An 18644-nucleotide genomic window follows, 5' to 3' on the forward strand; every position below is an offset into this window, starting at 1 on the left:
CGTTTAGGCATAGGCCCCATATAAGGGTACTCCCCAATTTTCAATATTTTGGGGTTCCTGGGTGTGCTTTTCAATTCACTGAAATTTGGTACATTGGATTCTTATTGGGTATCAAATATCTCCACCAAAAATTATGAATATCGGTCCATTTTTTCTGGTAGCCCCCATATAACGGTACCCCCAATTTACAGTATTTTGGCGGTTTTAAGTGCGTTTTTCAACCGAATTCTCTGAATTTTGGTATATAGGGTTCTTATTGGGTACCAATTTTCTGCACTAAAAATAGTAAATATAGGCCAATTTTTTCGGGTAGCCCCCACATAAGGGCACCCCCAATTTTCGGTATTTTGGGGTTCTTGGGTGTGCTTTTCAACCGAATTCGCTGAAATTTGGTACATTGGGTTCTTTTTGGGTATCAAATGTCTCCACTAAATATTCAAAACATAGGTAAATTTTTTCGGGGAGCCCCAATTGTTAGTAATTTAATGTTCTTGAGGGCGTTTTTCAACCGAATTCTCTAAAATTTGGTACAATGGGTTCTGGGTTGGGTACCAATTTTCTCCTTATAAGGGTACCCCCAATTCTCGCTATTTTGGTGTTCTTGAGCGCGTTTTTCAACCGAATTCGCTATAATTTTATATTTTGTATTCTCATATGGTGAAACATCTCTGTGCCAAAAAATATTACTATTTACCCCCTCATAAGGGTAGTTCCCATATAACCCCCTTTTTATATCAAAATAGTGTTGGGGTTGTCCCCATACAGGCGTATTCTACCATAACATAGGGTACTCAAATTATGGAATTCTAAGATTTAGCCATCAGTTGTAATCATTCCGCTTTCTAAGGATATCGTGATAAAAAAACTCGAACATGATATTGAAATATATCGGCTAGCATTTAGGCATCTCTCCCTCCTGATGTTTTTGGTATGCTCCCTATATTTTCATTGTAATTATCTGTCAGTATACCTATGGTGGATGGTATCCAAAGTTCGGCCCGCCGAATTTAATGCTCCTTGCACTTATTTTTAATTTTATTTGGTGAGAATTGTGTGCTAGTTTTTGGTTAGGTTTTGATAATGAAATAGCCTCCATGTAACAGTTACTACAAGTTTTCCCAAATCCATATCTTCCTATGAAAACTTATCACAAAACGAGAATTTGATATATTAGTTTCAGATCTCACTATACATTGAGAACCCCGATAATCTTCATATCCAATAGGTGTCTGTGTAACATACACTATTTTAAATAAACCAGTATTACCTACCTAATAAATTTAAATCTATATTTTTCAATTGTTCTGAATGACATTTATCCGCCTGCAACAGTAGCAGCTTTTTCTTATTTCGTCCCCAACCCTCAACAACAACAAAATTGCAATAAATAATTCCTGTATTTGTTTGCATTTTTATTCTTATTCTTATGGAAACTTTTATTTTATTTTTTCTATTTTGTTGCTTATTTATTGTGGTTGTCTCAATACTCGACTCACAAAGCTTCTGCTGCTGCTGCTTTCCTGCCTGCCTGCATACAAAGATACCAACCAACACTAAAAAGTTCAGCTACCTTTGACATGTGTGATGGCGGAACAAAAAAAAACGAAAATCGTAGGCTATTTAAGTTTTTCCACTACCACCAGAAAAACCAGGCGCGCATTCATTGATTCTCCCAAACAACAAACAATTCTGTCAGTCGCTTTTATTGTTTTTATTGTAGGCTATTATTATTGATTGTTGTTCATGATGATGATGACGACTTGACTGACTTGTTGTTGTTGTTACAGTTGTTGTTCACTTCTCGTACCGAGAAAGAATTATGGCCTTTTGTCTACTAGGAAGGAAACAGGAGAAGAGGTGTATAGTAAGTGGATGATGAATGGTTGGGTGGGTGTGTGGGTACGATAATGGTTGGTGGATTGTTAAGAAAATCTAAAAATAGAATCACTATTTTCTTTTATTATTATTCCAATAAAAAAGAATTACTGGAACCAAACGTAAAATAATTACTTTGTTGGTGGTCGCGGGCGGAATTGCATGTAAATATAAGATAAAGTAATCTATTTGGTATACATACGTAACTAGATTTTATTTTCTAGGTGAATTGAACTGAAATCGTTGTAATGCATAAGGATGAAATCGGTTATTACCTACAAAAGTTATCGTGTGCACCAGCCAGCCAGACAGACGCACGGACGGACATTTTTGTAAATCGACTCCAAATTGTCTGGAACGGATTTGGTCCAATAAAAACATGGGGTCTAAAACCAATATTCCGATGAGACAGACATAAGGCTAAGGGTATAGAAATCATTGTCTTGAAATGCATGACTTGCATGACCTACTTATCTGGCTTGTGACAGAACGGTTATTCCATAAGCCGAGCTTAAAAAAGATTTTCAAGCGCGTCGATCTTGTGCGTATCTCATACAAATTGAAAGGCCATGTTTCGAGATGTTGTCCTTCCCTTCTACGTGAACCATCACCATACATAAATGTTGCGTGGTGAAATCCCCATCCATCATCTAAACACTCCATGAGCTGATTCATCTGCTTGCACCAGTAGTCATGCTTCAGATACACATAACAGCACGGGTAGTATAAACGTCTTGTAGAGTGTGAGTTTGGTCTGGCGGAAGGTGACCTTGTTTCTAAACTGCTTACTTAGACCATAGTAGGATCTATTGGCCAACATTATTCTCCTCCAGATTTCAAAGCTGATGTTATTAGTTTTGTTTATGGTGGTACCGAGGTATATAAAATCGTTGACTAACTCGAAGCTGTTAGTTTGTTTATGGTCGTACCGAGGTATATAAAGTCGTTAACTACCTCGAAGCTGTAGTTCTCAAGTTCCACTGTTGTTCCAAGCATACTGGACATATTGCGCGTTGATACCATCAGTTTGGTATTCTCGCCATTTCCTGCCAGTCCTACTTTGACAGACTTCTTTTCAATTTATTTAAAGGCGACTGTTACCGCTCGCAATGTTCGACCCATTATGTCGCCGATGTCGTCAGCGTAGACGAGTAACAAATGCTGTTTGGTGTACAGAGTGGCACACTCATGTCTGACTCAGACATGACGTTGAACAGATAGGGTTGTCGAATGCGCCTTTATATTCGATGAATAGATGGAATGTGTTCTTCGTGGGTCTTTTCCTGGATTTGGCGAAGAGTGAAAATCTGGTCGATTGTGGATTTGCCAGGTCTGAAGCCACATTGGTATAATTCAATAATGTCATTGATCATTGGATTCAGCCGTTAAAACAGCTCACTGGATAGCACTTTAGATGCGATGTCTTGTCTCCTTTTTTGTGCACGGGACTTAGGACGCTGAGGTTTCAATCATTAGGCATGTATTCCTGTAGCCAAATTGTACTAATCAACTAACGCTTGCTCCTAACCAGCATCTGATCACCAGTCTTGAATCGGCTCCTGCTTTATTGCTATTTAGCCGATTTATTGATATTATGACCTCATCTTTTGCCTAAGTGTCGTATAAACTCTATGCCGTCATTTCTTATTGGTTCAGGGGTATCTTCTTCACCGCCACTATTTGATACCAAAAGCTTTGCAAAATGCACCTTCCAGATCCGCTGTCTTTTGTATCTGTCACGAGGTTTTCTTCTCTATCTCTCGATTTGATCCGGCTCATGTTTTTCTTGTTCGTTCTTCTTCTTTTTTCCACTCTCCTTTTCTCCCGATAATTCTCCATCGCATTACGTGTTGCTACACTGGGTTTCTCCCATTAGTAGCATTACGACACTCCTAATCGTACCACGGGATTCTTGATGATGGTCCTTGATACCCAAGTTTTGCTTTTGCTGCAGTTTGTAGGGAGTGGACAATTCTTTACCATTGTGCACAAGGAGTGCTTTCGTCAAGCTGGTGGGTAGGTGGTGGCCATGTGTATATCGAGATGCTTGAATCTGATGCTGCTAAATACCAATTTTTTTGTTTTGCAAGCTCATGCCGTTGTCCGATGTTTCTTCATGAAGGCTGAATTTCGCAACGGTGGGTCCAAAAATATTTTCTCTTCCGATTTTTTGCATTACATTCTCGTAGCAGAATTTTTATGTTATGGCCAGGGAAGTGGTCATACGCTGTTTCTAGGCGTTAAAAACATATCCCCTACGTTACCCTATAAGACATTAGCATGGTCAGAATATAAGAGCCGCCTTTAGTCTTATTCCACAGTGTTATTTTGCAAAGTACCTGATCCCGCACTTAGTATAAGATGGAATAGAATTTTATTATACAGCATTGTATGACCGGTGGTTGCGCAAATCCGACTTTATACACCTCTGAACGGATATGGCTGTTGAATGCGGCTTTATATTCGTCGAATAGGTGGAATGTGTCGATGTGTTTTTCGTGGGTTTTTCTAGTAATTGGCGGAGAGTGAAAATCTGGTCGATAGTGGATTTGTCAGTTTCAAAGTCGCATCGGTGTAATCCAATAATGTCATTGACCATTGACTTCAGTCGTTCATACAGAACACTGGATAGCACTTACATGCGATTGGAAGGAGATTTATTCCTCTATAGTTGGTACATATCGTCTTGTCTCCTTTTTTGTGCACGGGGCATAGGAAGCTGAGGTTCCAATCATTGGGCATGCATATAAGAGCCGCCTTTAGTCTTATTTGGGTCCAAATTGTTATTTTGCCAAGCACCTGATCCCGCACTTATTAAAAGATGGAATAGAATTGAATTATAAAGCCATTGTATGACCTGTGGTTGAACAAATCCGACTTGTTTCCTATGAAATTTTATAGTCCTATTAGATTTCTCTTTTGTTCCTCTACACTCCTTTTTTCCTACATCAACATAAGGAGATCGTGACTTGAAAAAACATATTTTAATTTGTTATCAAACCTTCCAAGAAAACCCCCATCACCACTAACCACACCTGCATAATTATATTAAATATTTGGTGTTGTATTCCATACAACCGATGCGCTGTAACTAAGAGTTTTATTGTGCCAGGATCACATTTACATGTAACGTCATGTAAAACAACAAAACATAATTTTTTTTCTGTACTAATATTAGTACAACGTACTTATGTGTGGTGTAGTGGCAAACCAATGAGGTCACCAGACAGAAACAGTCAGTCATATACATATATTTGAAGTAGTAGTTGGTAAAGCTGGTGATGTGCGATGAGCAGCATTCCACTTTGTTTGGCCTTTTCCAGTCAGTCAGTCGTAGTCGTCATCGTCACAAGGCAAACTCACAAAAGTACCATCAAACAATCCGGCAGACAAACACTCACTCAGTGCCGTGCAGGGATTTATCTGCTGTGAGTAAAAAGTGCTACTTCTTCTTTTTAGTTTAGCAAATAGTTTTTCGCAAAAAAAGTGTCATTGTTGCTTGACGTTTTGTGTGTTCTTCGTCTCTTCTATATCCGCTGCTGGAGACCAAGAGTGGGTTAATCTCCCCCCAAAAAAAGAAAAGACGGTTCTTTTTTCGAATTTATTATTTTTTTGGGGGGGTTTTATTCAGACGTCATAGATTTTTATATTTGTACATTGTGTCCTCAAACAAACGACGCCATGGTTCAATATTTTACACACACACAGCCACACAAATATTAGGAGTTTTTGGTATATATTATATTTAATACGTCAGTCAAAAAACGAGGATGATATATCGGGTCAACAACAAAATCTTCATGGTGTTACAATTTGATACTGATTTTCTGTTACTTTAGGATTTTTTTTTTGGGTTTCCTTTACACATTGTTGTAGTAACAGATTTTACTATACACCTCCATCATATGGATGGAGACAATCTTATGTTTGGGAATCCATTCGTAACTATTAGAAATATTGTGTCGTTTGAGGTAGTGAAAGATTTAAATATACCTTGGTACCGTCATAAATAAAACTAATGACATCAGTTTTGAAATTCGGAGAAGTATAGTGTTGACCAATATATGCTACTATGGTCTGTGCAAGCATCTCAAAAACAAGGCCACCTCCCGCCAGACCAAACTCACACTCTACAAGTCGCTGATATACTTCCCGTGCTCTGTTATACGGATCTGAAGCATGGCTACTTACGCAACAGATGAGACAGCTCTTGGAGTGTTTGAGAGAAAAATTGTTAGACGTATTGAGCTGCAGCGACAACCTTGGCTAGGTCATGTTGTGTGAATGGATGAAGATGCCTCAGCCCAAAAGGCGTATACAAGCGAACCAGCTGATGTTTCATGCTGAAGGGGAAGGCCACGAATAAGATGGAAAGATCAAGTGGAAGACAACATTGCCGAATATGGCCTTTCAAATTAGGAAAACCGCGCAAAAGACCGACGCGCCTGGAAATATTTTTTTAAGCTCGTCTTATGGAAGGAAATTTCTGTCACAAGCCAGCTAAGTAAGTCGTTTGAGGCCATGTATTATATAAAAAGCGGTCGAGGTTAAATAAAACGTGATCATCAAAAAATTCGTCAGCCAACAGAATGACGCTTGAATGGAATCCTGAAGAAATCGAGATCGACCAAGAAACACTAGGCGGCGAACAATAATCCAAGAACTAAGACAAAATAACCGAACATTGGAAGATGCAAAAACAACGACAACTAACCGAGAAAGATGGCAGAGCTTTTGGGAAGCCCTATGCTCCCAAGAAGAGGAACAGCGAGTGGAAGGAACATCACACGTACACTGACCGATCCAAAAAACGGCCGCTGTATCACATTGTGAGTCAGAGGCATCCTTCGGCACCGTAAACATGTTTACTCTCGTTAGACCCATCAAAATTTGACATTGGCTCAAAAAAGGCCAGTTTTAATTGGCGCCAAGAAATTTTGAAAAAAATACGAAATACGAGACATTTATAAAATCCTTTCAGGTGACGAATTATGAATCTATGCGTAGGGGCTTCGTCTTCGGCGAAAAAGAACATGAGAAGAAAAATAATTAGCCTTTTTTGGAATTGATGAGTATGCCGACATACAGTCTTTAAAAGACAACCAATGACCTCCTTCTTTTCCCGTACATCAAAAATAAAAGACGTGGTCAACGATTTTCTTCGCTGCAGAAGCGTTCAAAAACCACAACAAGATATTGTTTTCTATTTGGTATTTCCATTTGATTCGTGACCTCCTTCTACGGGAATCATCAGTAGGCTCGCTTTTAAATGCCATTTGAGCTGGGGCATTCTCATTCATTCGCACAACATGGACGTAAATCTTTCGGATAATTTTTCATTCAAACACCCCAGGAGCTGCCTCATCTGCTTGCGCAGATCCATATAACAGCACGAGTAGTATCAGCGTCTTGTAAAGTGTGAGTTTGGTCTGGCGGTAGGTGGCCTTGTTTCTATATATATATATATATAAAATCTTTAACTACCTCGAAGCTGTAGCTCTCAAGTTTCACAGTTGGTCCGAGTCTACTGGACGTCTTGCGCGTTGATACCGTCAGCATGGTCTTCTCGCCGTTTACTGCCAGACCCACTTTGCCAGACTCCTTTCTGGCAGGTTCTTTTTTCGAATTTATTATTTTTTTGGGGGGTTTTTATTCAGACGTCATAGATTTCTTTATTTGTACATTGTGTCCTCAAACAAACGACGCCATGGTTCAATATTTTACACACACACACAGACACACAAATATTAGGAGTTTTTGTTATATATTATATTTAATACGTCAGTCAAAAAACGGCGTTTACTGCCAGACTCCTTCTCAATTTGTTCAAAGGTGTCTGTTACCGCTCGCAATGTTCGACCCATTATATCGATGTCATCGGCGTAAGCGAGTGACATGTGTTGTTTGGAGTACAGAGTGGCATTTCTGTTCACATTTGCATCTCTTATGACCTTTTCCAGCAGGATGTTAAAAAGGTCACACGACAAACTGTCACCTTGTATGAATCCTCGTTCGGTATTGAAGGACTCCGATAGGTCCTTCCCGACTTTAACTGTTGACCTTGTGTCAGTTAATGTTATCCTGCATAGCCGTATTAATTTTGCAGGAATGCCGAACGCTTTAAACACCTCTGAACGGATAGGGCTGTCGAAGGCGGCTTTATAGTCGACGAATAGGTGGTATGTGTCGATGTGTTTTTCGTGGGTCTTCTCCAGGATTTGGCGAGTGAAAATCAATGGAATACCACGCCTGAAGCCGCATTGGTATGGTGCAATAATGTCATTGACCATTGGCTTCCGTCGTTTACACAGCACACTGGATAGCACTTATATGCGATGAGAAGGGAGCTAATTCCTCTATAGTTGGCACATATAATCTTATTTCTTTTTTTGTGCACGAGACACAGGATGTTGAGGTTCCAATCGTTGGGCATTCATTATTCTAGCATGACCAGCATCTGACCACCAGTCTTGAATAGTTCGGCTGGTAACCCATCGGCTCCTGTTGTTTTATTGTTCTTGACCCGATTAATTGCTTTTATGACCTCATCTTGAATAGGTGGTATACACTATCATCACTTATTGGTTCTGGGGTATCTTCTTCAACGCTTAAAAACATTGCTCTTAAAAAATCCAATCCTCTTCTGGATGGTTCAAAAATGTTCTTAAAATCCTCGTCTCTTCCGGATGTCCGAAAAATTTTCTTAAAAGATTCACTCAACGCCTTTCTTGGGGATGATAATGTCTACGGTTAGAAAAAGTATTCCAAAAAAAAAAAAATCGACGCCTCTTCTGGATGCTCAATAAAATATTGTTAAAAAGCCTTCGCTGTGGATGCTTGGAAAAAATCCTAAAAAAATCTTTAATCTCGGCGAATGTTGGTACAATTTTTCTAAAAATCGCATCTTATTATGCTTGAAAAATATTAAAAACAAAATGCATGTCTCTTATGGATGTTGTTGATTTTCAACTATTTATCAGTTTTAAAATTAACTCCACTGGCATTTTTAATTTTTTTTTTTACTTTATATTGGTGGAGGATATAAAAATCTGACGCTCCTTTCATACGGATAAATAATAAGGTCATCTAGAAGGCTATTAATTTCTTTGCTATTTGAATTTTTTTGCATCTATTCTAAAAGAAAATAAATCCTTGTATTTAACCTCTCAATCAAAGTTAAGTGTAGCCTCTTCCTATCAATTGAGGTCATTTGTGATAAGTGTGACCATGTGCGGCAACACCGGCGAACGACACATGACAACTGTGTCTGTCTTTTAGTTGTTTACAAAGTAACATTTATTGAAAGTGATTTGTTTGAATTGATGTAATGATGGAAGATATATCGTTTTTTTAGTTACAATTTTCTTTTTGGGGGGTCTTGGGGATGTACAAACAATCGAACATTGTGTCGCATAGCTTTAAAATAAATGAATGAATATGAAATGAATTTCGTTTTTTCATCGATTTTCAATGTAAGATTTCGTATAGATTTCCGTTAAATTTCGTACGAAATAAGAGCTGCAACCTTCGATGATCAAAACAATAAAGATTCGCCAAATTTTGTTTAAATTATTGATTTATCTCCATACAAAATTAGTTCAATTTAAATTCGAAAACGAATTGGTCATTTAAAGACCCAATAATTTTACAATGTGTTTCTCACTTGCCGCCTCTTTATTTCAAATTTCCTAATAATTTTCCATTTTTTTACTCTTGGTTTTATTTCAGGTAATGGAGAAGCTAGTTGGTGCTTCTCACAAATAAAAGGAGCCTTAGATGATGATGTAACTGATGCAGATATCATATCCTGCGTTGAATTTAATCACGATGGTGAGTTGCTGGCAACTGGTGATAAGGGTGGACGTGTCGTTATTTTCCAGGTAAGCTAAATCAAAATGTTCTCCCAAATGTTCTCAATGTCCTACAATTTCTTCTCATTTACAGCGTGATCCTGCATCGAAAACGGCAAATCCACGACGTGGTGAATATAATGTCTATTCGACATTCCAATCGCATGAACCCGAATTCGATTATCTCAAATCATTAGAAATTGAAGAGAAAATCAATAAAATTCGATGGTTAAGAAGAAAAAATCCTGCACACTTCCTGCTTTCGACCAATGACAAAACGGTTAAATTGTGGAAAGTCAGCGAGCGCGACAAATCCTTCGAAGGCTATAACACGAAAGAGGAAAATGGCCTAACAAAGGATCCACAAAATATTACCGCCTTACGAGTTCCTTCTGTTAAACAAATCCCTCTTATGGTCGAAGCATCACCCAGACGCATTTTTGCCAACGCCCACACCTATCACATCAATTCGATTAGTGTTAATTCAGATCAAGAGACTTATTTATCGGCAGATGATTTACGAATTAATCTGTGGCATTTGGAAGTTACCGATCAAAGTTTCAATATTGTCGACATCAAGCCGACAAATATGGAAGAATTGACCGAGGTGATAACAGCAGCTGAATTCCATCCAACCGAGTGCAATGTCTTTGTGTACTCAAGTTCAAAGGGGACAATACGTTTGTGCGATATGCGTTCGTCGGCATTGTGCGATCGGCACAGTAAACAATTCGAAGAGCCCGAGAATCCAACAAATCGTAGTTTCTTTAGCGAGATCATTAGTTCAATAAGCGATGTGAAATTAAGTAATTCAGGTCGTTATATGATCTCAAGAGATTATTTGAGTATTAAAGTATGGGATTTGCATATGGAGACAAAGCCCATTGAAACGTATCCGGTAAGTTTATTAAAAATTATATATTTTTTACATTAAGGAGGATAATGAGGTTCTGATTAAAATAAAGAAGAAGAAGGACTAGAGTAATAGAAAATATAACTTAACTAGATGTCTAGAGGAAGAACAAGAGATGACAGAAAAAATTGAGATCTTCTATTGACAAAAAAAACCCCCTTAAGGATAATGAGGTTCTGCTTAAAATTGAGAAGAAGGACTAGAGTAATAGAAAATATAACTAGAGGTGTATAGATTTGAAGTACTTTCTTCAGCAAATCGAGCACTAAAAGGAAGAGCACGAAATAACAGTAGAAGATTATGATCTTCTATTGACAAAAAACCCTTAAGGCCTTCTATTGAAACAAGAAGAAATAGGGTCTTCTATTGACTAAATACGCTTAAGGTCTTGTATTGAAGAAGACCTATATTTTTTTATTCAAAGAAGATCCTTAGGGTTTCCTATTGGCAATAGAGTATTTAGGGGTTTCTATAACCAGAAGGCACTCCATAGATTTGAAGTAATTTCTTCCGAAATCGAACTCTAAGAGGAAGAGCATGAGATGACAGAAGAAGATTATGATCTTCTATTGACAAAATACGCTTAAAGCTTTCTGTTGAAGAAGACCTTTAATTTTTTTATTGAAAGAAGATATTTAGGGTTTCCCTTTGACAATAGAATATTTGGGGGTTTCTATTACCAGAAGACACTTGGAAGTTTCTATTGACAGAAAACCTATTGGCAAAAGAACCTGGATCCTCTGAAAATGTAAAAGCCTTGTAGTCTTTGCAATTGAGGTCCTCTACAAATAGAAGACTCTAGAGGTGTTATGTTGATAGAAGAAAATTGAGGTTTCTATAAATCCTGGAGCTTTTCAATAGGACCCTATTTTTTACAGAACACTCTTTATTTCTATATACATAGAATACAATATGGTGAGTTTTTAGATTAAAATCCCTTTAATGAACCCCCTGTGTTATTATATTGATTTTAAGGATCATTGATATCTTCTGTTGATAGAAGGTTCTCGAGGTCTTCTATAGGTAAGAGATTCTTGAGAGTTTATATGTATAGAAAATTCTTGAGTACTTCAATTGAATACCATTGAAGTGTTCTATTGATATAAAATGCTTGAGTTTTTCTAATCAAAGAAGACCTTTGATTTCTCCTATTTGCACTTGGCCCTCTAGGATCTCTTTGTAAGAACCTTGATAACTTATATTTAAAGAATAAATCCCCCTTTTCTTTTCCTCTATAATTGTTCTCACTCACCTTGTCTTGGCAATTTTTAATTTCATTTGTTATTTACTTTTCTTCATTTCAGGTCCACGAATATTTGCGGGCTAAGCTATGTTCTTTGTATGAGAACGATTGCATTTTCGATAAATTCGAATGTTGTTGGAATGGCAAAGATACCTCAATAATGACCGGCAGTTATAATAACTTTTTCCGTGTATTTGATCGTAATACGAAAAAAGACGTTACCCTAGAGGCCTCCAGAGACATTATAAAACCGAAGACGGTGCTAAAGCCACGTAAAGTTTGCACTGGTGGCAAACGAAAAAAAGATGAAATCAGTGTTGATTGTTTAGATTTCAATAAGAAAATTCTACACACCGCTTGGCATCCGCAAGAGAATATAATCGCTGTGGCAGCCACCAATAATTTGTTCATATTTCAGGATAAATTCTAGCCTACATTCATTTATTATTATTACTACTACTATTACTACCACTACTTCTATTACAAAAAACAAAATAACTCTTTCCTCCTTCAGAAAAAATTAAAGAAAGAAAACAAAAACTGAAAAGTAAAACAAACAAAAAAATCACAAACACTAAAAATCAACAACAAGAAAAGCCTTTCTATTCTTAGATTTCTTAACGGAACAAAAGAAAATTGAAAAGATAACAAAAAATTATTCTTATTATATTTAAAAAAAATGAATATTTTTCTATTGCATCAATACTAAAAGTGTTTTTCTTCTGTTCGTCGTTCTATTCCCCCTCCATCACCAACACACAAAAATGTTAAGTTATATATAATTTTTTCTCTCTCACCCATCTTGATTATTTTGTTGTTAAATTTTGTTTCTTTTAAGTTGATTTTGATTTCTTCCACCCACTCCTTCCCTAAGGTCTTTATAAATTTCCAAAAATATTGTTTTTTTCCAAACTATACAAATAAAGCTTTATAAATATTCATTAAATACCTTCCTCCCTCCCTATCACTATCACTATCTCTCACTCTCTCCCTTATCCCCTTCATCCACTCTATATATCTCATTGTCTATTCTATAATTATTTTTATTATTATATTATTATTAAAAAAACATATGCCATAGTGTCAAAAACAAAAAACAATGCCTTTTTCTAAAAAAACAAGAACAACAAAACAAAAAACATACAACAACGTACTCTTAAATATTTTTGTTTTTATAGGAAATACTTTAATTTTATATAAAACTCAAGTGAAAAAGAAAACAAACAAAAAAATTAAAAATAAACATTAAGCATAATAATAAGCGTTTCTTTTTTGAAAGAAAGAAAAAAACAAACGCTTAGTTTTTTTGTAATGTTAAAATAATAATAACAAGAAAAAAAATAAAATAACATAACATAAAACAAATTACTGGAAACAAAACAAAACCAAACAAAGCAACAAAAAACAAATTATTATTATAAATATTGGAAAGGAAAACAAAAAGAAAAGAAGATGAAAAATAAATAAAACAAAAAAATATATCCTTACCGCTTATTTACTATCCTCTCTTCCCCTCAGAAAAACAAAAAAAATCTTCATTCATATGAAAAGAAAAAAAAAACACAACAACAATAATAAAGAAATAATAAGAATACATTTAAATGATAATACAAAACAAACAAAAAATAAATAAACAAATCCAAAAAACAAACAAAATTAAACATTTGTGATTTTTATTTCGTTCTTTTTCTGTTTGCATATTTTTTGTAAGTTTTTTATTTGTAAGTTCTTTTTTTTTAATTTACTAACACCCATACATACATATATAAAATTCATAACAAATTATTATTACAAATGGTAAAAATATAAGGAATGGTAGAAAACAGTTGGTTTAAAACTAAATACAAAGTGCATGAATACAAAAAAATGAATAAGTCTGGGATTGGTCTAACCATAGAGCTTCGTGATTGATCGATTGAATCGTTGTTTGTTCTTTATTTTTCTAAATATGTTCTCTTTCAATTACAAATATTATTTCTGCACGACACAACACATTTTCAGATGTAATTTAATGTCCACAAAACAAACAGGAAAATATTTGATCATATTTTTTTATAAATAAAATATAGTCATTTCGTTCCTAGATTAAATTGTTATTTTTGTTTAAATATACTATATTTGGGTAATTTAATAGGTCAGATTTCTCTCTAGCGAATGTCTGCAACAAAGGCGAGATTCGATCTGCAACAAGGACGATATTCATTAGAAACATTTAAAAAATTCATCTCAAGAGTTTTGAAATGAACCCTATTTAATTTAAAGCTTATTATCCTCGCCTTCTGAAGGCCTTAAAAAATATTCTTATCACGCCTTCTGAAGGCCTTGAAAAATATTCTTTAAAAAATCAACAAATTCTGGAAGGCCTTGAAAAATATCCTTTAAAAAATCAACAAATTCTGAAAGGCCTTGAAAAATATTCTTTAAAAAATTTACGCCTTCTGGAAGGCCTAGAAAATATTCTTTAAAAAATACACGCCTTCTGAAAGGCCTTGAAAAATATTCTTTAAAAAATCCACGCCTTCTGGAAGGCCTTGAAAAATATTCTTTAAAAAATCCACGCCTTCTGGAAGGCCTTGAAAAATATTCCTTAAAAAATCCACGCCTTCTGGAAGGCCTTGAAAAATATTCCTTAAAAAATATACGCCTTGAAAAATATTCTTTAAATTTCCACGCATTCCGAGGGCCTTGAAAAATATTCCTAAAAATTTAAATTATTTAGTAGAGAGCTATTTCAGTTATTCTATAAATAGGAGATCCTTTAGGAAAAGGCTTTAGGTTTTCTATAAATAGCAGACTCTTGAGTTTTGAGGTCTGATCTAAAAGGACCGCTGATAAAAATATTAACATTTTAAAATATTTTTTTTACTTTTCTTTTGTCCTCTTTATCGTATAAGTTTTGGTAGACTATGGACTTTGTGGCGGATATTTTCAAATATTCTACTGGGATATTTCCCACGGTTTTTATATGTCTTCTATTGAAATTCATTTGTAAATGAACGATATTCATCATGGATTATTTTTATTTAAGGGACCACGTGACTTTTGGTTTTTTAATTTTTTTTTTATTATTATTATTATTTTTTGCAGGTTTGGCCCCTCTCAAAAATTTTTAAAAATAAAGAAAGCTACTTAACTTTAACTTTGTGTATCTTCAAATGCTCCAATTAAACAACATAAAAAACCGAAAAGATTTGTTTTCGTATAAGTATTATATAATTTATATTAAATTTGAATGATGGAACAACAAAAGAATATATATATACATAAATTTATTTAGGCATATATTTATAAATATTTATTATATACATTATAATAATTGAATTTAGTTTGCACATTATTATTTGTCCAGCCTTTATAATTAGTTATGTAAATATTATTGGAAATTACTACAAATTAAAAAAAAAACGATAAAAAAAACTAAAATGTAAAACAAATACTTAATATTACATACACATACATATAATATATACATACATATTGAAAAGGAAAACACATAACAACATAAATAAGAAAAGATATTGCAAAATTGAATATGAGAGGAAACACATAGGCTGAAGAGTCTACATGGGGAATAACAGACAAACCCCCTTCAATTCAAATGCAACTTTGCAAAGAGTTTCTAGAAAGTGGAGGTAGTCTTCAAAACATTTATTCATCAGCCGCCTATATGGGAAATAATTATGAAATAGGATTACGTATTTTGTCATACGACTACAAATTGTTACAATTTTTTACTGAGAATGCTTGACGTGGTGGAACCCATAGGACTTTCCTAAATCATATAGGGACACTATGTTTTTTCAGTCTTTATACTCATTATATAAAACTTTTATAAATTGGGAAATGTGAATTTTATTGCTAAAGTGATTTCCCATACCATTCATTGTTATAACAGGGGATGAATATCTTGTTCTTATTTGAATTATTTTAAATTTCCCGTGGCTTTTCATCACATGTGGCTTTCTATAAAATAAATGCGAAAATACACACATCCACTTGGCTAACGTTTCAATATATTTACATCCGAATAAAAAAACAACTAAAATTTTTTTTGAAAATGTTCACATACAAACAAAAACAAAACACACGCATTAATTAGCATTTAATCAAGGATTTATAAAAAAAAAAAAACAAAACAAACAAAAATCGCTACTAACATTAAACGAAAACAAAAAACTATGAGAAAAAGAGACAAAGAAATGCTAACAACAAACAAAAATTATACTAAACAGAAAGAAAGGAATACAAAAAGAACAAAACAAAAACAAATCTACTAAGTATTTAGTTTTGCAAGCAAATGATAATTTAATTAAAACAACAACAGAATAATATAAAAAATACAACAATAAAGAGAAAAATGTTAACAATGAAATTGAAAATGAGAAAAATTAAAATTTTATTTCTGATTGTTTTAAATTTATTTTGCATAGACCCAAGTTGGTACTTTTTTAATTTCTTATAAAAAAAAAAAAAAACAAAAGACTTAAGACAGAAGCGTGCGACGGTTGTTTTCTAGCACTGGGGGGGTTATTCTGTATTGCGTTTCGAAAGCAAGTGCGATGCGAAAGCTAAATGCGGCACCACAAAGTAAACAAAAACTAAAAATGACAAGAGAAAACGACAAAATATTGCAAATAAAAACATCTTTGGTATGAGTGCTTTTTTAAAAAATAAATATTTATGGATTCGGTGGCGTTATGGTTAGAATGAGGATGAACGAATTAAAAAAAAAGAGATCGAACGATTGAACGTTTTCAAATATTTAATTTTTATAGATTTATATAAAATTGTCGTCTCAAAAATCTACGTTTCTGTATGTATTATCGCAGCAATTCTAACTCCAATAAAAGTGACCGCTGTTTTGAAATTGCTTGGACAAGGTGGTTATGCGAAAGGAGATACGAAAACGTATTAGAGAGTATCAATTGCGCGATGCGATACATTTTTTCTTACACATCGCAAACTTCAGTGGGTAAAGGATATATATTTTATAGTCAACACAAATATCTTTTTGAAAGTGGAAATAAATCAGGTGGCCATACGTCCACTTTTTTAGAGGGCACTCGTCCATTTTAACTGGATGTCATCTATAAAATACATGCCCTCTATCTGTCATATATATTAATGGTATAATTATACAATTTAGCTACATGTATATGACATTTTGATGAGGGTAAGTAACTGGAATTGACCCTTTTTCCGTTACATCAGGGTAAGTGTACCAATACTTTTACAAAACTTTACACAGTTTTTTTTTTTTTTTTTTTTGTACAAAATTCAGAAAACATTTGGTGTGATATCGGACGAAACTTGTGTAAAATAATACCATGACATAACTATACAAGGTAGTCTTATGCATTCATACGTTTCCAACTTTTTCATAAATTTGCTTTTGACTACATTCAGCTTACAAAATTTAAATGAAAATATCTTCCTTTGAAATGTACGAAAATCTGGTGTTCAGTGGCTAAAATTTTTTAATGATTTATATTTATTAATATTTTTAAGTTTCCTGCCTATAAAAACCTATAAATATGGTATGTTCCCTTATCGTAGTGAAAAGTAGTAGATTCTTGCAGTACGGCAACAGACCAATAAATTACAACATTCTTAGTTAAATCTTGAGAACAATGCGGAGCTTTAGAATAAAATATTTATTTTTATTTGTGGAAAATTTGCAATGTACGGTTGCCATTATCAATTTCTCAAATAAGACTATCTTGTATAGTTATGCCATGGAAAAGGATAACAATTTTAAGAATTGTCAAAAATGATACAAAGCCTAGTAATTTTTAACTAAATATTTACCTTGTATATAACGAACTTCTTCCATAACGAGTTCGCTATAACCGTACTCGACTGTATTGTCGATAAATAGTAGACAAATCTATGAAGTAGCTCAAGCATGGCCTATAAATAAATGGTCTGCTATTTTCTTCGATATCATAAAGGAAAAAAGTGTTATCGAAGTAAAAAATAGTAGATTCTTGTAGTACGGGAACAGACCAAAAGTCACCCAGGGAGACCAGCTGTTTATCTGCGCCACTCAAGTTTGTTGTCAAAATACATTATTGTGAATTGACTTCCATCATGGCCTAAAAACAAGGTCACCCAGGGAGACCAGCTGGATATCTGCTGTCAAAGTGCATTATTGTGAATTTACTTACATTATGAAAACCTAAACAAAGTGGACATTTTTGACATTAGACTTGAGAAAAACAAATTTCGCGAAAAAAACAAATTATATGTAAATATGGCATCACTAGTCAGTCTTTTCCGCACCGAACATCATTTGATATTCATTTTCTTTAAAACAAGGGAATAAAATACCAAAGTGAACAAAAAAATATGTTTTTTTCCAAAATTTAAATTTCTGAAAAAGTAAACAAAGACATTAGACTTGAGAAAAACAGCTGTTTTTCGATTTCGACTGCTACCTGGGTGACCTTGATAACAGATCTTGAATGAATTTTACAACATTTGTAAGAAGAAATGTATGATTTGTAAATGAAACAACATGTAAATAATATCACCAACTCGATTCGATTTGGTACAATGTTAAAAATATATCAAATGAACATAACGAGGTAATAGTACGTTTACATTGTACCGGATTTAGTTAACCCAGTGGTTTTCAATTGTAAATTCCTTTGCTTATTTGTCAAATAAATTATCATAAGGTAGGTTAACACTGCAAAAAGTTCTAATGTAAATGCCGTTTAAAGGTGTATTTTCTCCTTTCTGACAAAAGCTACTATACCTT

At 34.3% G+C, this 18644-nt stretch overlaps 1 protein-coding gene across 2 annotated transcripts in view; it reads left to right on the forward strand.

Annotated features, from left to right (window-relative positions):
* LOC133338279 (protein phosphatase PP2A 55 kDa regulatory subunit) overlaps nucleotides 1-12350 on the forward strand; it is a 42023-nt gene extending 29673 nt beyond the window's left edge. For both annotated transcript variants that reach the window (XM_061546456.1, XM_061546455.1), the window contains exons 2-4: nucleotides 9604-9755; nucleotides 9820-10623; nucleotides 11943-12350. In XM_061546456.1, coding sequence (XP_061402440.1) covers nucleotides 9604-9755; nucleotides 9820-10623; nucleotides 11943-12311 — 1325 coding nt within the window. In that variant the 3' untranslated portion in view covers nucleotides 12312-12350. The remainder of the gene's footprint in view (nucleotides 1-9603; nucleotides 9756-9819; nucleotides 10624-11942) is intronic.
* The last annotated feature ends 6294 nt before the right edge of the window (nucleotides 12351-18644 follow it).

The sequence above is a fragment of the Musca vetustissima genome, unplaced genomic scaffold, assembly GCF_032173495.1.
Source record: "Musca vetustissima isolate MV318-11 ecotype Yass unplaced genomic scaffold, APGP_CSIRO_Mvet_v1 utg31259, whole genome shotgun sequence".
NCBI lineage: Eukaryota > Metazoa > Arthropoda > Insecta > Diptera > Muscidae > Musca > Musca vetustissima.